Source organism: Hyperolius riggenbachi, chromosome 6 (assembly GCF_040937935.1).
Source record: "Hyperolius riggenbachi isolate aHypRig1 chromosome 6, aHypRig1.pri, whole genome shotgun sequence".
Taxonomy (NCBI): Eukaryota; Metazoa; Chordata; class Amphibia; order Anura; family Hyperoliidae; genus Hyperolius; species Hyperolius riggenbachi.
The window spans coordinates 283,774,488-283,797,872 of record NC_090651.1 but is presented as its reverse complement, the minus strand read 5'-3'; the positions used below and the strand labels follow the sequence as shown (position 1 = coordinate 283,797,872).

General features: G+C 44.5%; 1 protein-coding gene and 1 long non-coding RNA gene across 2 annotated transcripts in view; one reads left to right on the top strand and one right to left on the bottom strand.

The window, feature by feature from the left end:
- LOC137521555 (uncharacterized) overlaps positions 1–3,312 on the top strand; it is a 119,950-nt gene extending 116,638 nt beyond the window's left edge. The window contains exon 4 of the long non-coding RNA XR_011022151.1: positions 3,226–3,312. This is a non-coding gene — a long non-coding RNA (uncharacterized lncRNA). The remainder of the gene's footprint in view (positions 1–3,225) is intronic.
- HSPB2 (heat shock protein family B (small) member 2) lies at positions 1,874–20,746 on the bottom strand. The gene is made up of 2 exons (XM_068240951.1): positions 20,603–20,746; positions 1,874–3,578 (listed from the first exon to the last, which is right to left on the bottom strand). The coding sequence occupies exons 1-2, from the start codon at positions 20,694–20,696 to the stop codon at positions 3,151–3,153; spliced, it is 522 nt and encodes a 173-aa protein (XP_068097052.1). The 5' UTR covers positions 20,697–20,746; the 3' UTR covers positions 1,874–3,150.
- Between the last annotated feature and the right edge of the window lie 2,639 nt (positions 20,747–23,385).

Sequence of the window (23,385 nt, the reverse complement as noted above, 5' to 3'; positions counted from 1 at the left end):
CCCCTTTCCATATGCAGCCCCTCTTCCATATGTATTATCCATGTACTGTAGCCCATCTCTTTCATGAATAGCTCCCTTGGGTATCAGTTTCCCTTTTTCATGAGTTACTCCCCATTTTCAGCCTACTCTTTCAAATGTTGACACCACTTTTTCATGTTCAGGTGCCCCCTTGGGCTGCAGGCACCCAAGGCCCGGGCCTTAGAGGCCTTCCCAGAAATCCAGCCCTGCAAGGATATCAGCAGATGCAAAAGTGTTAAGCAGATGTCACATAGCTTCAATCTATGCTCATGTACATGGACCAACAATTCATTCATGTCCCTGGTTAATCTCATCTTCATTGCCTGGGATTCCAAAATGCAAAAAGCAATGTGGATAATGCGCACACCTGCCTAGTCCTGCAACTAATATCAAGAGGACCAGACAGTGAACACATCAAATTAATTTGAACCTTTGGGGATGAGTATAATGGCTAAAATTACCATATTGATTCACTTGGGAAATGGAAGGGAAACAATGTAGAAAGGGAGTAGCCAGTCTACCCTGTCACCATTGGTGCCTATGTTTCAGTTTCTTGAAAACTCTAAATCGTTTTTGTTTCTATTAGCTTGCCTGGATTGTGTAACTCTTACCTGTTCAGTGTTAAAGCAGACCTCAAATGAAAAATACACTCACAAGATTATTCATTGTATGTGTAACATATAGATCTGTCCTAGGGCCATATGCAATTCACATTTTCACCTAGGTGATATTGAAATATGATATATTGTATATAAAATGATACTCAAAATAAATTTGACAGTACTTTTTCATCTACTTTTGGTACTTTTTCCATTGCAAAGGACTAAAATGTTCATTTAAATTGAAGATGAAAAATTATCTCCTAGGAGAAAACTCAGGAGAAAAAGTGAATTGCATATGACCCTTAGGGCCATATCCTATTCAAGGTGATAAGTAGCTTGCAGATGCGAGCTACTTATCACCTTGCCATCGCGCGAGGATTACCGGCAAATCCTATTGCCCATATCCTTCGCGCGATGGCCGATCGTTAGGGAGCATTACTCAGGCGAAAGCCTGAGCGATGCTCCCTGTTACCGAGCGATGGGGAGTGAGGTTTACGCTGTGGTGCTGTCCATCAGCACCACGGCCTCACTCCCCACACATGCGCACTCGTCCGCCGAACATCGCCGACATCTTCCGCCGCAGCATCTGGGGGTCTCCTTTAATAAGGAGACCCCCAGAGCTCCCCGTCGGGTCGCCGCACAGTTTAGAAGCCAGCGCGCAGCTCTGCCGGGCTCCTCTGTCATACGTACCGCCGCCGATCACCCGCCGCCTCTCGCCGCAAAATCCGTCACGTAATTACAGTGTATCTAACACTGTAATTACTGTGCGCATAGAAGGAGCCCGGGCAAAGCATCTTTGAATCTGCAGCCGGGCTCCCCATTGGTCTGCTGTCTGAACCAATAAAATGGCTCACACAGCAGATCAATGGGGAGCCCGGCTGCAGATTCAAAGATGCTTTGCCCGGGCTCCTTCTATGCGCACAGTAATTACAGTGTTAGATACACTGTAATTACGTGACGGATTTTGCGGCGAGAGGCGGCGGGTGATCGGCGGCGGTACGTATGACAGAGGAGCCCGGCAGAGCTGCGCGCTGGCTTCTAAACTGTGCGGCGACCCGACGGGGAGCTCTGGGGGTCTCCTTATTAAAGGAGACCCCCAGATGCTGCGGCGACGACGTGCGTTAGCTAGTTTAGACCTGCTTTTTGCAGGTCTAAGCTAACGCTCATGTCTGCCGGGAAGCATCGCTTCCCGGAGACATGATAAGGGTAATTGGATTCCGTGTTAAGAACTCGCTGGGCGATTATATCGCCCAAGCGAGTTCTTTTCCGCCTGGGGGGGTCTAAAGTTTAATTAGATTAGGCGATGCCCCCATCGCCTAAGTTAAGAACTCGCCAGTGCTTAGCGCTGGCGAGTTCAGCAATAGAATATGGCCCTTAGTGTCCAATATTCTTATTTTCATTGTAAGGGAAGTTTTCACAACAGTTACATAAGTGTGACACAAAACCTGGTTAATTCAGCTCCTAACAAAAATAATTAATTATCTTTGAGCAGGAGAGCACACTCTTGCTATCAGCAGTATTTGCACTGCCAAATAAAAGTGTTGTGTTTCTGTTTACTTTTCACGAGAGCCTGTTGGTAACTTTTAGAGCTGCCCCTTATCTTGTGCTGTCATGCATGTGCACTACAATTTCCCTTGGTCTTGTGACAGCGCACTACAGTATGTTTCCCCATTGGAATATATGACCCTTAGGGGAGGTTTGTGTCAGGCCGGGAAGAGGAGGAGGTTAGTTAGGAAAATTTAAGTAGGAGGACACTATATCCCCAATGTATACTTTTGCCTTGTTTACTTTGTGCAAACTTGCTTACACTTATAGAGAACAACATTGCACTCTCACATTGCCTCTCACTTTAGGCTCCCTTTAAGAGTAGCACTTTTATAACAGGGCAGTGAGGAGAAGTACAAATCTCTCCTTTACTTTCACAACCTGGGATCAAAAGTCCATTGAAGATGTGAATAAAATGTGAAATACATGCTTGGGTTAAACTGTACAGCATTTCCATAAATGTAGCTGTAGTGGCTGGATAGTGTACTGGTTAAGGGCCTTTGACATGGGAGACATTGAATACTGGCTATGGTCAGTAGCTATTCAGTAAGAAGTCCTTGGGCAAAACTTCTTAATGCTAGGTACACACCATACAATTTTCTGTTAGATTTTCTCTTATATTTACCTGCCAGATAGCTTTTTTCCATGTTGTTTGTAAATCTAACAGAAGAATCTAACAGAAAATTGTATGGTGTGTACCTAGCATGAAACTGCAGGGTGGCTTCTTGACTACACACTAGTGGCTGCAGCTCTTGAGTGCTTTGAGTCCAACAGGAGAAAAGCACTATACAAATGTTAGGATTATTATTACTATAGGTTAGCAGAAAGCTACAAGCAACGTGCCATGCTCAGCAGATTATTATCCTAAAACCTCCATACCAGTGGGACATTTATGGCTGTCCAGTCCTACCCCAAGGAAAAAAAATATGTTTTACACCTTGGCATACTAAGTAAAAAAAAGTCACTCCTGCAGGCGCTTCTCAGTTTACGCTTTTTGAGGAATGTCTATTGTTGGTGGTTTCTCAACTTCTATGTTCACCACATTTACAACTTCCTTCAGATCTACACCTTTCTTGGGAGCTTCAATGCTGAGGATACCATCATGAGACAATGAGGCTTTCACCAGTAGAGGGTCCACATCCAGAGGTAGAATGTAGGTTCTATTAAATGTCCTTGTGATAAAGCCATGTCTGTCAATCTTCTGTGGGTGTTGGGCAGTAACTTCTAATAGATTGTCAATAGTACGGATGTTGATCTCATCAGGTAGAAAATGACAAACATCTAGAAAGACCTGGAATTTCTCCTGGTTGCAGCTGATCTCAGAGAACCCCCTATCAAGTGTTTTGTTTCTTCTTGGTCTAACGTAATAGCCATGATATAATGTGGGGCACAGAAGGTCATCTGAAGCCATACCTAAAATGAAAAACAGAAATGGTTTATCACTATTGTAAAAGTATAAAGTAGATACTAAAAATAATTGGACAGAATTACTATCCTGAGCCAAACAATCATATTAATATAAAACAAAATTATAGAAGCACCATGGCCAAATGAGCGAGTAGTTTTGCATTTAAACATAGGCATGTATGCTGCAGAGGAATGTGACAAATTTTGAAAATTTGGATTTCTCAGAGCCCATATTTGAATAAGATTTTCAGGGCTAGGAGTTGGGTGAGAGTAAGGTGCACATCAGGACCCTTTTTTTAATTGACATCACCCTCACTATGAAATCCATTCTTGTTTAGTGCTTTACGTATCATAGATTCTCTAACAGGGATGTAGGCATATGCCAGGGGCTTTTGCAAGTCTTTAGCTGACACTCTAGGATTCTTCTTCACCTCATTAAGCATTCTGCACTGTGCTCTTGCAGTCATCTTTACAGTATGGCCACTCCTAGGGAAAGTAGCAGCAGTACTGAACTTTCTCCATTTATAGACAATTTGTCTTACCATGAACTGATGAACTGCAAGGCTTTTGGAGATACTTTTATATCCCTTTCCAGCTTTATGCAAGTCAACAATTCTTAATCGTAGGTCTTCTTAGAGCTCTTTTGTGCGAGGCATCATTCACATCAGGCAATGCTTCTTGGGAAAAGCAAACCCAAACCTGGTGTGTTTTTTAAAGAGCAAGATAGCTATAACCAACACCTCCAATCTCATCTCATTAATTGGTCTCCAGCTGGCTGACACCTCACGCCAATTAGCTCTTTGGGATGTCATTAGTCTAGGGGTTCACATACTTTTCCATAGGAAAAAGAAAGTCCCAGAGTTCTACTGTGCAGTGTAATTTCAATACCAGGGAGTCAACCAGTCAGCACCTGGATCCATCAAGGTGCAGATACATCAGACCAGCAAAGAAAGGAAGACTGGGTCTCCACCTGGATTAGTGCAATTATAGCATCAAATTTTATTCCATAGCAGCAAAAAGCACACAACGTTTCGGCACTAGGCCTTTGTCAAGTGTTACCAAATACAACAGATGTCCACATATATATAGCAAACAGCATAAAAAAAAAGCCCAGCAAAAATGGGCGGGCACAACAACTTAAGGGAGAGAGGGAGAACATGGCCAATAATTTAAAGCGACAGTGTAATATACAAAATTCATTACAAAAAGCATTTTAAACTAAAATCATCATTAAGTCCATTGGGAGTAAGAGTACTTAACTTATCGATCCATCTGCTTTCACGTCTCAATAGAGCAGTCTATGCATCAACATTAGCAGCCATAAACACTTTCTCCAGAACACACCAACGCAGGTCACTTACGGTGTGGTCGCACTCGTAAAAATGTTTACCTACGGGAGAGTCAATTTTTTTGTCAGGATTATCAATATACTTCCTATATAATCTGATGTTACTGCGATGTTCATTAATTCGCATGCGTACTTCCCGTGTAGTTTGCCCTACATAGCCCATACCACACGGGCATTTCAAAAAATACACTGCATTGGTAGTTACACAAGAACATTTACTATTCACCTTAATTTCTGTCCCTCTCCTAGGGTGACATACATAATCCCCTTTAATAATACTGGAGCAGTTTTGGCAGCTGAGACATGGAAATGTCCCCAGCTTTTTAGGTAAAAAGGTGTCCCTTGAAGGTATGGTGTGCTTCACATCAGCCCTCACCAACATATCTCTGATACTCTTACCCTTCTTATAAACAAAATGGGAAATACTTTAGACAGCACCAGGTCAGCTTGTATGAGAGTCCAGTTATTCAATATACTCTTTTTGACCAATCTAGCATGTGTATCAAAAGTTGAAATAAATTGCACCCCCCTATCATGTTGGTGATTGGGCTTTTTACATCTCAATTCTGTTCTATCCATCATAGCAACAGTGGATGCTGTATGTTCCACTTCCTCTTTCTTATAACCTCTTTCCGTAAAATTTTGGACAAGTCTACTCGCTTGTTTAGAATAAGCCTCATCCGTAGAAGTGATACGTCTGGCACGGATGAACTGACTTTTAGGGAGACCTCTAATTAGAGAGCGTGAATGACAGCTATTCGCTAATAGGGCATTATTTCTGTCTGTGTTCTTTTTATATAAATCGGTGTGAAGCACACCATCGTTCAGATGTATGTCCACATCTAAACAATGCAAATTATTCTTATGGAACTCCAAGGTAAATTTGATGGAACTGTGACAGGTGTTTAAAGCTTTCACAAACATCCTCAAATCGTCTGATCCCGTCCAGCAGAAAAACAGATCGTCGATGTAACGACAATATGCAAGGCCCCATTTTTTAAATATGTCATTCCCAAGGATAAATTTCGACTCAAAGTCCCCCATAAAGATGTTAGCCAGTGTTGGTGCATAAGGGGCCCCCATCGGCACTCCCCTCACTTGTAAAAAGAAATCATTCTGCACCCTAAAATAATTTGACTTCAAACATAAGCTTAACAAGTCCATGATGAAGGTTGGATTGAAAGAGGGGTTTACCTTGCAATCTAATGACAAGCCAATCGATTCCATAGCCTCAATATGAGGTATGTTCGTGTATAAGCTCACTACGTCCAGGCTTACCAAATAATTAACTTTTTCAACATTTATCCCTGTCAAAAAATTCAAGAACTCTGTGGTGTCCCGTAAACACTGTGGAATGTCCTTAACAACAGGCTGAAGTATGCTGTCAATATAAATGCCCAATGGTTCCAGCAGGGAATCAGACGCTGATAATATCGGTCTACCAGGTGGATGAATTGGATTTTTATGTACTTTGGGTAGAGTATATAGTACTGGTACCCTATAGTGTTCCTTAATTAATGCACATTTTAGGCTGTTGGATATTAACCCAGTCTCATGGGCCCTTCCCACTAATTCTTTAATGTCAGCTTTAATCCTCAAAGATGGATCACTCAATAAAGCAGTGTAAGTCTCCGTGTCCCCTACCTGCTTGCATAGCTCCAGGATATAACTGTTCGTGTCCTGAACTACCAGGGCTCCCCCTTTATCCGCTTTTTTGTATATAACGGTACCGTCATTCTGCAGTTGTTTTAAGGCATTTCTGTCTTTCAATGTAATATTATGGGCTGTTTTGTATTTATCCTGTTCCCAATGTGTCTCCAGCTCATGCAGCACTGTTTGTTCAAAAACATCCAGGGTAGCATTAGTAATAGGAGCCTCAGATTTACTAGCTGATTTTAATCTCAAAGGAATGTCATTGTCCCCACTAATGTCTGCTCGATTGAGGCTGTTAACAGGTTCTCTTAACTGGTGCCACAAACGCCATTTCATCTTGCGCATGAACTTGTACATATCCACCTTAAGATCAAACAGTTCTTGATGAAAACTAGGGACAAAGCTGAGTCCACGCTCAAGAACAGTTCGTTCTGCAGGATTAAAGGCCTTTCCGGACACATTAATAATCAATGTTCGGTCATCCGAGGGTGTAATCCCCACTGTGTGTCCACCACTGAGTGCTATGGCCCCCGCATCAGTGTTTGTGTCTATTGTACTCACATTCCGCAGTTAGCTGTTGAGTCCCCATGGTCAGCATTAGCGGCGGTTCTGGCTCCTTGTAATCCGTCTCTGAGTGGGTGATGGTGGCGAGCGTTGCGCTGTGTAGCGATTCCTGTTTGGTTGCGGCCTCCTTGCCGGCGGCTCCCTGGAGCTCAGCGCTGTCATGCGCACTCCATCTCTGTTTCCTCCGGCTGTGTCTACGGAGGCCCCTGCGGGAAAAAAACGTCTAGCGCCCTCTTGCTGTTCAACGTCAGATTCAGAGTCTCCTAGTCGGCTCTGTGGATGTGGCTTTAATCTATCAAACCCCCTTCTCACTCTATGCTGTGCACGTCTGATGAGACTCCATGTGTAAACCTGGTTGGTGGCATAATCCTGTGCGTCCCTTTGAAACTTCTGTTTCTTGATCTTTAAGGTGAGTTCTTTTGTCTCCTTGATTAAATCAACCAGTTTAACTATAAACTGAGCATATTCATCAGTCTCTTTGTGCATCAGTTCATTTTTCAATCGATCAATCTCTGATCTGATGTCATTCAGTTTAGGATGGACATGTTGAACAGTGAGGTACATTAAAGGGAAGGTTCAGGGAGGGTGGGTAAAAAATAAAAATCAATTTCCACTTACCTGGGGCTTCCTCCAGCCCGTGGCAGGCAGGAGGTGCCCTCGCCGCCGCTCCGCAGGCTCCCGGTGGCCGACCCGACCTGGCCAGGCCGGCTGCCAGGTCGGGCTCTTCTGCGCTCCAAGGCCCGGCACTTCTGTGTCCCACGCCGGCGCGCTGACGTCATCGGACATCCGCCGGGCTGTACTGCGCAGGCGCAGTAGTTCTGCGCCTGCGCAGTACAGCCCGGCGGACGTCCGAAAATGTCAGCGCGCGGGCGTGGGACGCAGAAGTGCCGGGCCTTGGAGCGCAGAAGAGCCCGACCTGGCAGCCGGCCTGGCCAGGTCGGGTTGGCCACCGGAGACCACCGGGAGCTTGCGGAGCGGCGGCGAGGGCACCTCCTGCCTGCCACGGGCTGGAGGAAGCCCCAGGTAAGTGGAAATTTATTTTTATTTTTTACCCACCCTCCCTGAACCTTCCCTTTAAGTCCATGGAACATTTATTCAATATGCCTTGCATCCAGTGCTCACTATTGGGCAGGTGAGTCAGACCGTGCTGCAGCCGAGAGTGTTGGAAGCACAAACGCAAGTAGAAGATAATACAACCAGAGCTGAACAACTGATCACCTGTGGAGCAGGTGATTCAGGTAGTACTGCAGCCTAGTAGTGTTTGGTGCACAGCACCAGGAGGAGTAATACAATTACTACTGCACTAACGATCCCCTGTGGAACAGGTGATACGACCTGTATTGCAGCCTAGGCGTAGTTGATACAGAAGGTATACATACAGTAATTTCCCTCACCAGTGGCTAGGCCCACTGGTGTGGGTAGCGAGGTCAGACAGGCAAAGTAAGCAATGAGCGGACAGGTACAGTACAGAAACGGAAGACTGATTCAGCGTCAATAACAAGCATGGTCAGCAACGTGATACAGATGGCTGAGGCACAGGATCGACAAACAGGAGGATAGTCAGAGGAAGCAGAAAGTCATAACAAATAAACAATGCAATTAGTACTTTAAGCTATCAACAGAATCTGGCTAAGTGTGGATCCCCGGCTCCGGCCGGTTCTAGCACACTTTGGGATCTGACTAGGGTCTGAGCGCTAACACGATAGCATTTGCAACAGCAGACGAGGAGCTACTGACAGGCCTGTCCTATATATACCCAACCATACTCCACAGCGCCGCCCCAGTCACTCAGCCAATCCGGACGCTGGCTGGAATCAGCTGACCGCGAGTCAGCTGACTCCCCTCCTAGATGCATAAAGGTCCTGTCGCTCGGCTCGCGCGTGTGTAGCCCTTAACCTGTGAGCAATAGAAGGACCAGGCAAAGTCTCAGCATGTAACCGCGCGGCAGAGGCCGCTGGCTGATACGTGGAGATAGCCGCCATGCCGCTTGTCTCTGCGGCGGTATCTTCGCTATCTATTACAGCACGTTAGAAAATTTTATAACGCAGACTAACGCACAGCAATACAAAGTCTGTGCGACATTCACAGCGCACACGTTGTGTGTAATGTGTAGCAATATTTAGAAAGTGCTGCATGCTGTGCATTTAGCAATACCTTTGCTGCGTTATGTGTGTTGCACATGCTCAGTAAGGTTTTTTTGGGTTTTTTTTAAATGTAACGCATGCGCCGTTTTCATTCCATCACTGTGCGACGAAAACGGTGCACCAAATGCAGGGCTAAATAATGTACTAAAACGTCCAAGTTATAGTCTTTCCATGCGTTGCATTAGAGGCACGTTATGCGACCTTAACGTCGCATCAAACGCAAAGTCCCACTGTGAAAGAGGCGTAAAGGTCATTGCCCTGGTCCTGTTTATGCCAGGAGACAATCAAAAACATTGCAGCTGTCTATCTATTTATACCTTCTCCTCAGCCACAGTTGTCAGCTGAACGGCTTACAGTAAAATGAAAGTACCTCTCTAACCATGACAGGTCTGCAGCATTATTTTTAGCAGGGGTGCCATGGTTGTACCTAAACCAAAAAGCAGATTATTTATTTGATCTGTGTCATATGTTTTAATAGAAATAATAGTAAACATAATAAATAAATAGAACTAATATTGTAAATTACAGGGGCAAACTACAGCATACAGCACCGGGAACTTTTACAGCTTATTACAATTCCTGTAGTGGTGTCGGTCTTGGGAAACTTGCTTCTACAAGGGAGCAAAGGTCTTGATTCCTATGGAAAGGGGGGAGACCAGGAGCCCAATGGTGCAGTATCGTTAGATACGGATGGTAAACAGTGGATACTCCAAAAAAGGGGGGTTGCAGTCCTGCAACCACTGTATAAGTGTAACGATTGTGGAATTCTCTCCGTGATCAGCGCACAAGACGTGCGCTGATACTGCGGAAATCCTCCACAAGCGTGTAATTTGAGGGAACCCAGCAAAAGGTGCAATGCACCTGTAGAGGGAAATTCCTGTCGACAGGTGGAGCTGTGGAGTGCAGAGGAACAGCTCCTCTGCCCTGCCACACACGCCAGACAGGAATTGCTTGAAGAGGAGAAACGCAGGGCAAGATAGCCTTGAAAGAGAGAGATCAAAGTGACAGAGGGTATGTGTGCCCACCAAACTAGTCGCCACCCTGAGACGATGAACACACAACCATGAAGACAAAGTGAGAAGGCAATCGCCAGAGATGGCGATTGCTAACAGCGACACAAGACCGAATAAGCACAGATGAGGAATGTATGTATGTCCACCAATCTAGCCGGCACCCTGCGACGGCGGACACACAACAAAGGAAACCAAGCGAGAACGCAATCGCAAGAGAAGCGATTGCGAAAGAGAATGAGCACAGGGACAGATTGTATGTGTGTGCACCAAACCAGTCGCCAACCCGCGACGGTGCATACACAACAGCAGATATGAAGTAGGAACGCAATCGCGAGAGAGGCGATTGCCAGAGGTGACACAAGGCTACAGCAAGGCAGAACACGAGAGTAGCAAAGGCACAGCAAATCATACAATGAGAAGATAAGGAAAATAACAAACGCTAACTAAACGCGAACGCCGCACTCATTCGCAATAGTGCACGCGTTTATGCGCAGTCCCCGCGTGATAAGCACAACAGAGACAAGCACGCCTAACTAACCACCCACAGACAAACATGAAACAGAGGACGCGAGCGCTTGCTTAACGGTTACCTCACCGAGCCTCCAGCAAGCGTTCGTAGCAGACAAGACAGATACACGAAAACAGGAATAAGTGAGAGATACAATCCACTGCTCTTTCCGCCAGAGCGATTGCGATCCAAGTATAGAAACAGAGCGAGCCGGATCCACTGCTCTTTCCGCCAGAGCAAGTGCGATCCAAAGTACAGCAAGAGAGATGGAGATCAGACGGATCCACAGCACTAGCTCTAGGCGAGTGCGATCCAGGCAAGACAGATAGAGGAGATAGCTGGTAGCAACCGCTGCTCCAGCTATACTCCAAGAACAAAGATCAGAACGACTTCCTGTCGACCACCGCTGGGACAGAACAATCGCAACAGACAAACAAAACAGATATGCAATCCTAACTGCACTAGGGAATCTGCCTAGCGCAGTTCCAGGAATTACTCTAAACTAATCTTCAAACAATGAGCAAGGCTGACACTCCAAGAGTGTTCCACAGGACTAACCCTTATGACCAGCCAAGGACTCTGGGAAACATAGCTCTTTATACTGCCAGTCATCAAAGGAGGCAGGTAGGGGATTTGCATAACGAGTGTATGCAAACTCCTCAGCAGCAGAACAGACCAGAAACTTGTAATGGAAAGACAGGTCTCTCTTGCAGAGATCTGCAGCCCACAAACTAGAGGAATGGTCAAACAGCTGTCTGCCAGTGCATCCAGCTGAGCGGATCATTACAATAAGCCTGCGGGAAAAAGTCGTTCCCACTCGGTTTCCCGGACCCGCTGGATCATCTGGGTGGTAGCTCTCCTCCTCTTGTCCTTTCCACTGGTCGATCGCATCCACAAGTGGGAAGAGGTGACACCTCATAGAGGCGTAAGGGAAGCGGGCTGAGACCCGTGGAACGCGTTGTCTGCAGTAAAACCGTGTGTACAATAGAGACTTTCCTTTACACCGTGGTGAGTCTTCATTGGAGGCAAGGAACCTCCTTATTATATACCCTAGAATATAAACTTTTACTCCAATTGTCCTTGGGTGCCTCCCCAAACAATACAGTCAGTATTGCAATTCCTCTTTGGGATTGTATATACAGCGCTCTCTCACTGGTGGGTACCCTGTAATTTGTAACCCCGCCAGGATGTGAGTTGCTTTAATCATTCATTGACCTTTGATTTTCCATTTCTTGCATTGACCCCAGGTTTATTAAACAGTTCTAAAGAACTGCAACCCTTCAGCAAGAAGCCTGTTGGTGCTTTACCTTGTAGCAAATAATAGCCACAAACCCAAAGTAGGGTCCGCACATTCACACACAGGTTGATAAGAACAAGTAGTTTTATTGGTCCACAGAGCAGTTACATAGGCATCTGGCCGTCACTCTGACGATCGTTTCGGGGGCTCTAGGGGATCCCCTTTATCGAGGAAATATGACAGACAGTAGTAGCAGTCTAGACTTAGTCAATATGTAATATGATATGGACTTTCTAGCTGTGGAGAGGAGATACAGATAATTCCTGGCCCTATCTTTGATCGTATCATACTCTCCACCCGATGAGGAGACTGTTGTCAGCAGAATTTTAGGCTGATCCTACCAGTGATTTGCATCATGCCATTGTAACAACCTTATAATATGGGTTGTTGCAAGTGGTAAATTCCTTCTATTATTGGATATTGCATGCCGCATATTCTTTATCGAGCTGGATATCAGGTACAGAAAGAGCAGTCATTTACCTGCACTGAATTTATATTTTTATATAAAATACTGATTAAAATAATGTTGCATCAATAAAATTATGTTCACTGAATATACAGTACAATATAAATTGTCAAAAGCCTTTTGGTCACCATATGTCATCTTCACAGAAACCAATAGCAATTAACCAACCGAGGCTCAAACCTTGAGCATTGATCAGTTGATTACTATTGGACTGGACTGTTGAGGACATTGGTTGTACCTCTGAGGGGTAAGTGCTACCTACATTTACTTGCAGAGTGGTGAGTGCCCTGCAGATATTCTCTGAGACATTTTCATTCAGACATAACACACACTCATGGAGTCCCCCTTTAGGAAACAGGGATAAAAATGTGTTAACAAAAAAAAAGGATGTTCAGTTGACCAAAAAATGTAAACTGTGCCAGTCCACAGTTCACCTTGCACAATGTAAAGGACAACTGAAGAGAGAGAGGTATATGGTGGCTGCCATATTTATGTATTTTTATTGGACACCCAAGGTAAAAATAAACTAATGAAATAAATAATTGTATCTATCCTCCTTCTCCTAAAAATGACCTTTTAAGATATTCCACAGTTTTATTTTATATTTAAATCTACTAAGTTTTTTTTTTACAGTTTTATTGTTTTTGCTTAATGACACATTTATTGAAGTATGCCAGAGCTAAAATCTATTAACTATTGATCCTTTTTATCTCTTTCCTGCTCTCACAAGACATTTTCTTCTAGGAAAGTGTTTTATAGTTGTAATTTTTTATCAGTGAGGGTCATACTGTAGTCTGGCCCAATCCTGACTCAGACAGGAACTGCCACTAAAATACCTGATGTTCAGGGGCGTAACAATAGAACCTGCAAGGGATGCCTCCGCAGGGGGGCCCAGAAGCCACAGGGGGCCCTGTGGGGGAAAAAGTTTGAGGGACTGACAAGAAACTAAGGGCATGGAGAGAAAACGTATTCTACTCCCGTACCATTGTTATGTCGACTATGGGCTTGATTCACAAAAGAGTGCTAACTGTTAGCACGGCCGTTTTTGCGCAAATTTTCGCATTGCGTGTGATCGCAAATTTTTGCGCGAATTCGATATCGTTTTTGCATGAAAATTTGCGTTTGCGCGAAAACGTTATCATTTTGCGTGAAAATTTGCGAGCGCGCGCAATGCGAAAACGGCTGTGCTAACAGTTAGCACTCTTTAGTGAATCAAGCCCAATATGTGTCTACCACACAGATAAGGAATCATACACACTTTGGAATTTGTACTCTGTCCCTGCTCCCTAAGGTTCGTAAAAAACATCTGTCTCACACTGCAGCAGTTCTGATGATTTCATGTACAACATTACAAATAAAGGAATTACAGTTGGAAAAAAAGTTGTAGACCTTCCCTCAGAAGAGATTCCTAGATTCTTATCACACACAGGCTAGTGACCTTATGGTGTCTGATTACGGACACAGTGGAATGGGAAAGATTCATGTCTGACTGTTGCTGCCTCATTGAGAGCTTGTTGTCTCACGTGGAGTCCCAGATCCTGTAATAACAGGATCAATCAGTGACATTCTGAATGCTATGCCAAAGTTACAGTGAATACTATATTTTATTTTCAGCATGTCATTGTTGTTCCTCCATACAGCATGTGCTCTCATGTAGTAAAATAATACAGCTGTGAGATTATTGGAAAAAAAAAACACAGTAGAAAAAATACACCTTTATTTCCAAATACCATATTGTCACCATACTTTGTACTAGGGACATAATTAAAATCTTGCGATAACCAGGACAAATAGGCAGATAAAATGTGTGAGTTTTATGCACAGTAACAGTGTTTTATATTAAAACTATAGTGGATGAAATTGGAGAAATAGTGTATTTTTTCATTTTTTTCCTTGTGTTTCCCTTTAAAATACATAGAAAATAAAGTAATTACTGAAAACAAATATCAACCGCAAAAATTGGTGGTGAAAAAAAACAAGATATAGGTCATTTCATTGTGATTAGTAGTGATTAAGCTGTTGGCAAATGAAAGGGATGAGCACTGAAAGGTGAAAATCACTCTTGTCCGTTTGGATAAAAACCGCTTTGGGGTGAAGTGGTTAAACAAACCTGCCTGGCAATCGTGCTGATCTCTTTGGCTGCAGTAGTATCTGGATTACACACCTGAAACAAGCATGCAGCTAAACCAGACATTATTCAGAGCACTGATCTGCATGCCCGTTTAAGGTCTTTGGCTAAGTGTATTAGAGGAAGAGACTCAGCAGGACAGCCAGGTAATTTTCATTTTTTAAAAAGGAAATAAATATGTCAACTTCCACTTTTCTCAGTTCAGGTGTGCTTTAAATAGTTGTCTAAAGATCCATATGAGGAAGAAGACTATTCTAAATGTTTGTGCCAGCAGGTGTAGCCATGATTTTCCAAAAGGTGAACCACTCGTTACCTCTTTTTACATGTCATGGAGGAATCCCCATGTTTGAAATCAGCAGAAGAGATTTCCTTGTTTAATGATGACATTGCAGCATGATCACGTGGATAGTTTCTAGGAGCAAAAGCACGTCCTATCCAATATTTTTGAAGAGTTATTAAAAAATTAAATTTTTAGATGCAAACACATCCTGTTTTTCCTTCCTGCTTTTATATATGCCTGTTTCAATAATTTTTCATCCTATACCCTTGGAAGAAACCTATGTCTGAGCCCCAATGCTTATTTCTCAAAACATTCTGATGTAGACTAGTTCCTGCATGAATCCAGGAACTTATTATCGGGAAGGCCACGTATCAGGGCTGGAGGGGGAAAGCTCTACACATGCAGTAAGTATTTGGGGATGAAGGTTTTTGAAAAGGTCTGTGTTATTAACATGCTCTTTTACCGTTATATTGTAAATCAAATTTTTTTATTTTTTTACCACTGTTAATGGTGTCATTGCACTGTTTGTTTATTATATATACACCATATTTTTGGGACTATAAGATGCTCCTGACCATAAGAGGCTCATAGGTTTGGAGGACAGTGCAGCGGCATCTTAAGGATGTTCTCCCTCTAATTTGTATGCCCCCCCCCCCTTGTACCTCCTGTGTTCCATTGTACCTTGTTTGAACCTGTACCTTATCTCCCCCTGTGTCCTCCTCTGTCTCCCTTGTGTCCTCCTGTTGCCCAATTGTGTTCGCCTCTGTACCCCTTGTGTATTTCTCCATGCCCCTTTGTGTCCTTCTGTGTTCTCGATTGTTCCCCTTGTGTCCTCCTCTGTGCCTCTTGTTGCCCCCCTGTGCCCTTTATTGTATCCCTTGTGTCCTCCTCTGTGCTTCTTTGTCCCTGTTTCCTGTATTGTCCCCCTCATGTCCTCCTCCATGCTCCTTTGTCACACTGTGTCCTATTTAGACCCCCTCATATCCTTCTTTGTGCTCCTTTGTCCCATGTCCTGTCCTGTATTGTCCCCCTCATATCCTCCTTGTTGCTCCTTTGTCCGCCTGTGTCATTTATTGCCCCCCCCCCCCCCTTGTGTCCTCCTCCGTGCTCCTTTTTCCCCCTGTGTCCTGTACTGTCCCTCTTGTGTCTTCTTCCATACTCATTTGTCCCCCTGTGTCCTGTATTGTACCCCTTGTGTCCTCCTCCGTGCTCCTTTGTCCTCCTGTGTCATGTATGGTCCCCCTCGTTCCCTCCTCTGCAGGGGCATATTTGGGTAATATGGAGCCTATGGCAAACACTGGTAAGAGCCCCCTTCCCCTCTAAAAAAAACATTATTTCTCACGTACATGTGCTATGGTTGCCTGTGGGGTTTTTTTTTTGCTCGGGATATTGCTGCAGTTACTTTTTTGAAAATATCTCTTTTTATTCCCTCCCTGTCCTCTTTTCTAACACTGAGCCAAGTGCGCTTAAATACATAAATGAGGTAGCCATGTTCCCCAGATAACACAATTAATCTGATCTAAAGGTCTGAATGATGGGGACGCATGGGGGCAGACAAGCGGCACAGCACAGGGGCAGGAATGGCGCCCATGATGCTAAGGCGCCCATGGCATGAGCCATGTCTGCACCCCTCTAGATATGCCTCTGCTCCCCTGTACTCCTTTGTCCCCATGTTCTCTATTGTCCCCCTCGTGTCCTCCTCCATGCTCCTTTGTCCACTTATGTCCTCCCCGCTTCCTCCGCTACCCCCATGCAGAGGTAATAGAAGTGGAAGCCAATCGCATGTCTCACCTGATCCGAGGGCATCCATGGTGATCAGAGACCTCTCCTTTCCCTCACTGTTCCTCTAGAGCCAGCTTTTGCTAATTACATCATTACACACGACTGGCACTAGGGGAACAGTGAGGGAGCCCATGGGCACCCTAAGATCAGGTGAGACACGGATTGGCTTCCGTTGTGCTGTACACACTGCACGAGGGAGCAGTAGAGGGCTTGTGGGATAAAGGAGGACACAGGACAATACATTGCAGCGGGTCAGTGGTTCAAATCGGCAAGCGTTCGTAAGTCTGGGACTTCCTTTAATCAAACTACACTCACCTAAAAGATTATTAGGAGCACCTCTTCAATTTCTCATTAATGCAATTATCTAATCAATCAATCACATGGCAGTTGCGTCAATGCATTTAGAGGTGTGGTCCTGGTCAATACAATATCCCGAACTCCAAACTGAATGTCAGAATGGGAAAGAAAGGTGATTTAAGCAATTTTGAGCGTGGCATGGCTGGTCTGCTCAGTTAGTGGGATTTTCACGCACAACCATTTCTAGGGTTTACAAAGAATGGTGTGAAAAGGGAAAAACATCCAGTATGCGGCAGTCCTGTGGGTGAAAATGCCTTGTTGATGCTAGAGGACAGGAGAATGGGCCGACTGATTTAAGCTGATAGAAGAGCAACGTTGACTGAAATAAACACTCGTTACAACCGAGGTATGCAACAAAGCATTTGTGAAGCCACAACACGCACAACTTTGAGGCGGATGGCTACAACAGCAGAAGACCCCACTGAGTACCACTCATCTCCACTACAAATAGGAAAAAGAGGCTACAATTTGCACGAGCTCACCAAAATTGGAGAGCTGAAGACTGGAAAAATGTTGCCTGGTCTGATTAGTCGCGATAGATTTAGATTTTGGCGTAAACAGAATGAGAATATGGATCCATCATGCCTTGTTACCACTGTGCAGGCTGGTGGTGGTGGGGTAATGGTGTGGGGCACACTTTAGGCCCCTTAGTGCCAATTGGGCATCGTTTAAATGCCATGGGCTACCTGAGCATTATTTCTGACCATGTCCATCCCTTCATGACCACCATGTACCCATCCTCTGATAGCTACTTCCAGCAGGATAATGCACCATGTCACAAAGCTTGAATCATTTCAAATTGGTTTCTTGAACATAACAATTAGTTCACTGTACTAAAATGGCCCCCACAGTCATCAGATCTCGACCCAATAGAGCATCTTTGGGATGTGATGGAACGGGAGCTTCGTGCCCTGGATGTGCATCCCACAAATCTCCAACTGCAAGATGCTATCCTATCAATATGGGCCAACATTTCTAAAGAATGCTTTCAGCACCTTGTTGAATCAATGCCACGTAGAATTAAGGCAGTTCTGAAGGCAAAAGGGAGTCAAACACTGTATTAGTATGGTGTTCCTAATAATCCTTTAGGGTAGTGTACAGGATCTTCTAAAAAAATTAGCATATTGTGATAAAATTCATTATTTTCTGTAATGTACTGATAAACATTAGACTTTCATATATTTTAGATTCAAATACACACAACTGAAGTAGTTCAAGCCTTTTATTGTTTTAATATTGATGATTTTGGCATACAGCTCATGAAAACCCAAATTTCCTATCTAAAAAAATTAGCATATTTCATCCGACCAATAAAAGAAAAGTGTTTTTAAAACAAAAAAAGTCAACCTTCAAATAATTATGTTCAGTTATGCACTCAATACTTGGTCGGGAATCCTTTTGCAGAAATGACTGCTTCAATGTGGCGTGGCATGGAGGCAATCAGCCTGTGGCACTGCTCAGGTGTTATGGAGGCCCAGGATGCTTCGATAGCGGCCTTAAGCTCATCCAGAGTGTTGGGTCTTGCGTCTCTCAACTTTCTCTTCACAATATCCCACAGATTCTCTATGGGGTTCAGGTCAGGAGAGTTGACAGGCCAATTGAGTACAGTAATACCATGGTCAGTAAACCATTTACCAGTGGTTTTGGCACTGTGAGCAGGTGCCAGGTCGTGCTGAAAAATGAAATCTTCATCTCCATAAAGCTTTTCAGCAGATGGAAGCATGAAGTGCTCCAAAATCTCCTGATAGCTAGCTACATTGACCCTGCCCTTGATAAAACACAGTGGACCAACACCAGCAGCTTACATGGCACCCCAGACCATCACTGACTGTGGGTACTTGACACTGGACTTCAGGCATTTTGGCATTTCCCTCTCCCCAGTCTTCCTCCAGACTCTGACACCTTGATTTCCGAATGACATGCAAAAGTTGCTTTCATCCGAAAAAAGTACTTTGGACCCCTGAGCAACAGTCCAGTGCTGCTTCTCTGTAGCCCAGGTCAGGCGCTTCTGCCGCTGTTTCTGGTTCAAAAGTGGGTTCATGCTTCCATCTGCTGAAAAGCTTTATGGAGATGAAGATTTCATTTTTCAGCACGACCTGGCACCTGCTCACAGTGCCAAAACCACTGGTAAATGGTTTACTGACCATGGTATTACTGTGCTCAATTGGCCTGCCAACTCTCCTGACCCGAACCCCATAGAGAATCTGTGGGATATTATGAAGAGAAAGTTGAGAGATGCAAGACCCAACACTCTGGATGAGCTTAAGGCCGCTATCGAAGCATCCTGGGCCTCCATAACACCTGAGCAGTGCCACAGGCTGATTGCCTCCATGCCACGCCGCATTGAAGCAGTCATTTCTGCAAAAGGATTCCCGACCAAGTACTGAGTGCATAACTGAACATAATTATTTGAAGGTTGACTTTTTTTGTTTTAAAAACACTTTTCTTTTATTGGTCGGATGAAATATGCTAATTTTTTGAGATAGGAAATTTGGGTTTTCATGAGCTGTATGCCAAAATCATCAATATTAAAACAATAAAAGGCTTGAACTACTTCAGTTGGGTGTATTTGAATCTAAAATATATGAAAGTCTAATGTTTATCAGTACATTACAGAAAATAATGAACTTTAGCAAAATATGCTAATTTTTTGAGAAGATCCTGTATAATACGCAGTGACTTTTTCTCCCCACTGTGTCTTATAGTCCAGAAAATACAGTAATTCTTTGAATTCCATCTCAGAGTCATCCAGATTTTCTTATTAAATAAATCTTCCATACACTCTAGTGAATCAAGGGTTCTTATACTGTAGTGAACAACTTAAAGTCTATGAATTCTTGGATGGATGTTTTAATAAAAATTAAATAAATGTTAGATGTTCTATCCAAGGCTGAACTTCTCCACCCTCTAAAGTTTACACATAGTACACTTTTAATTATAAAAAGTGTCAGTCATTTATGGTTTAGATCCCAATGTGTCGAGGTGGACAAATCAAGGCATGTTTGGCCCATGAGTGCTTATCTGACATCATTAATCTTAAAGTGAACCTCTGGTGTAAAAATAAAACTCACACTATCAGCACAGGCAACAAAATAGTTGGTTAGCCCTACTCACTTTCTGAAAATATGCCATGGCAGTTTTATGCCTTTGCAGAAGAGATTGTATATCATCTGTGGGTGGGAGGAGCTTCATAGTGTGGCCTGAGAGGTACTCTGCCTCTACCTGTGCCACTGAGCCACTCTGGACTGGAGACATGAAGAGAGAAGTAGTGCAGTGCCAGCCACAGTAATAGGCCAATCAGAGCTGCCACAGTGTTTCCCTGCTTCTTAGTGAAGTAATCAGCCTTTACTGCATTGGGTTAAAAAAAGAGTCTGTTTTTTTTTTCACTTTGCAATTTACAGCAGAGGTCCACTTTAAGTTAATACAGAGGCTAATGTACAGCACTAGTGGTCATGCAAAACAAAATGTAAGATGTAAAAAGTGTACTTACCTTCCCCAAAGTTTTGATCTAATATCTTGGTTGGGTTTGCGAACTCATACTCCACAGTCATGGGATAGGCATGGGGTACAGTCTTATCCTCCATTGTGGACAATGATTCTAGGATCTGCTAATGGATGGTTCTCTCTTTTGAGATGTGTCTAGAAACTGGATGGGATGTAGCAGCCTCTGGGTTTTATCAGTGGAAGGTTAAAGGGAGGGGGTGTTGTAATTAAATATCACCTAAAATAGCCCTAAATACTAAGGATTAAGGCATACTTTGAATAGAAAGGAGATAAACTATAATGTGTTTTCATAGTGTGCAAATAGCTTCAGCTATATAATAGCTGGCAAGATAATGAGTTGTATTTCCAAACTGCATTCCAGAGGTTTCATGTCCCTCAGATACAGGAGCAGCCAGCCAGACTGCAGATCTGATCATATTCCCTTTCACTGTCTGACATATTATACTGTGTTGTTACCTCAAAGTCAATCTCTGACCTAAACTTTCATTTCAGTTTTGCATAAGTTAGAGAAATGTGAAAATATCTTGTATTTTTACTGCTCTCTGTGTTCTTTTCCTCACGTTCTGCCCCTATTACCAGGAGAAGCGTGGTTATTTAAAATGTACCTCAGGCGTTTTTGTTTTTTTTTATAATACTAATGGGACACGGAGGGATGTTCTTTGCTTAATGACATACAGTACCTCTGTGTCCTATGTGGGCCGCTCTCCTTCCCCCCTTCTCTCCTCTGCGGACCCCTGAAAATGCCAACAACGGGATTGTTGCTAGATAACTAGAAGAAGGGGCGTCCCTAGCAGGAAAGGCACTCCTACAAAATAGCCCTTCTCTCGCCTCCTTCCCACCTCTATTCCTCCCCTCTGAGCCTCTCCCCCGTCCCTCCGCGGCTCTTTCCCACCTTTTTGCTCTGTGAGGAGAAGCAGAGAGGTGAGCTGCAGCGTCATGACCCCAGGGTCACTAAAAACTAAACCGACTGTTTGCTGGCCACAGGAGCAGCAGGGAGCGGCTGTAAGAGGCTCTAATTGAACCGGCTTGCCCCCCGGATCAGGTAGTTGTTTTGTTTTTTGGTTACCATTTTTCTTGGGCTCAGGATTTCTTTTAACCACCCTGGCGTTCTGATAAGATCGCCAGGGAGGCTGCGGGAGGGTTTTTTTTAAATTAAAAAAAAACTATTTCATGCAGCCAACTGAAAGTTGGCTGCATGAAAGCCCACTAGAGGGCGCTCCGGAGGCGTTCTTCCGATCGCCTCCGGCGCCCAGAATAAACAAGGAAGGCCGCAATGAGCGGCCTTCCTTGTTTTGCTTACACCGTCGCCATAGCGACGAGCGGAGTGACGTCATGGACGTCAGCCGACGTCCTGACGTCAGACGCCTCCGATCCAGCCCTTAGCGCTGGCCGGAACTTTTTGTTCCGGCTGCGCAGGGCTCAGGCGGCTGGGGGGACCCTCTTTCGCCGCTGCTCGCGGCGAATCGCCGCAGAGCGGCGGCGATCGGGCAGCACACGCGGCTGGCAAAGTGCCGGCTGCGTGTGCTGCTCTTTATTTGGCGCAAATCGGCCCAGCAGGGCCTGAGCGGCAGCCTCCGGCGGTGATGGACGAGCTGAGCTCGTCCATACCGCCCAGGTGGTTAAACTATTCTATGGGGTAATTTTTCCAATTTTCTATCAGATTCTGTAGTTTCTGTAATTGAAAGTAATCAGGGGCAGGATGACATCTCATGGGGCCCCCGGGCAATAGGAGATTATTCGGCCTCGTACACTCGCAAGCCACACCCGCGAGTGCCTCCAATATAGGTAGCCAGTATAGTTTCCCCCAGTATAGGTTAGATAGATAGGTGCCCGCAGTATAGATTAGATTGGTAGGTGCCTCCAGTATAGGCTAGATAGGTAGGTGCCCGCAGTATAGGTTAGATAGGTAGGTGCCTCCAGTATAGGTTAGATAGGTAGGTGCCTGCAGTATAGGTTAGATAGGTAGGTGCCCCCAGTATAGGTTAGACAGGTAGGTGCCCCCAGTATAGGTTAGATAGGTAGGTTCCCCCAGTATAGGTTAGATAGGTAGGTTCCCCAGTATAGGTTAGATAGGTAGGTGCCTCCAGTATAGGTGAGATACGTAGGTGCCCGTAGTATAGGTTAGATAGGTAGCTGCCCCACAGCGGCAGAGGGAGCAGGCATAGTAGTTACAACTCACCTTCCACTGCCGATCCCCCACAGCCTCTATCTCCTTTCTCTCCTAGCGTCTGTCACATTGGTAAAAGCGCCCCCGGTGATGACATGCAGTAACGTCATCACAGGGTGGTGCTGTTACCAACGCTATGGACGCCGGGAGAGAGGAAGAAGATAGAGGCTGCAGGGGATTGGCGGCGAAAGGTGAGTTGTAACTACTATGCCTGCTATCCCTGCCGCTGCAGGGGCCTCTCAATCGCACCAGGGGTGGGCCCCCTACTGACCACTTTCCCTCAGTCCATGTCCGAGTGCCATAATGGTCAGTCCGCCCCGAAAGTAACTTGACTTCTCATCAAAGGGGATGATGGCTGTGTTTTATATGCACATAAAACAAGTGAATCTTGCAAATGATCTGAAACATTTTATTATTAATCCTTGCAATGTTCAGAGGTAAATTAAAGGGATTTAAAAAAACAAAAAAACTAAATGTAGTTTCCCTTTATGTTGATTGCATGCAAGATGTGAGCAGTGACTTCAGGGTAAAGTTCTAGCTACAGGACACCTGTTCATTATCAAGCATTGCACACATAGCCAAACGGAAAACTGATCACATGC

What these genes read in the sequence shown, in the direction of transcription:
- HSPB2 (XM_068240951.1), bottom strand. Translation starts at nt 20,696, where the DNA reads ATGGAGGATAAGACTGTACCCCATGCCTATCCCATGACTGTGGAGTAT. An exon ending in AGATCAAAACTTTGGGGAAG is followed by an intron (nt 3,579 to 20,602) that starts GTAAGTACACTT and finishes TTTTCATTTTAG; the next exon opens with GTATGGCTTCAGATGACCTT.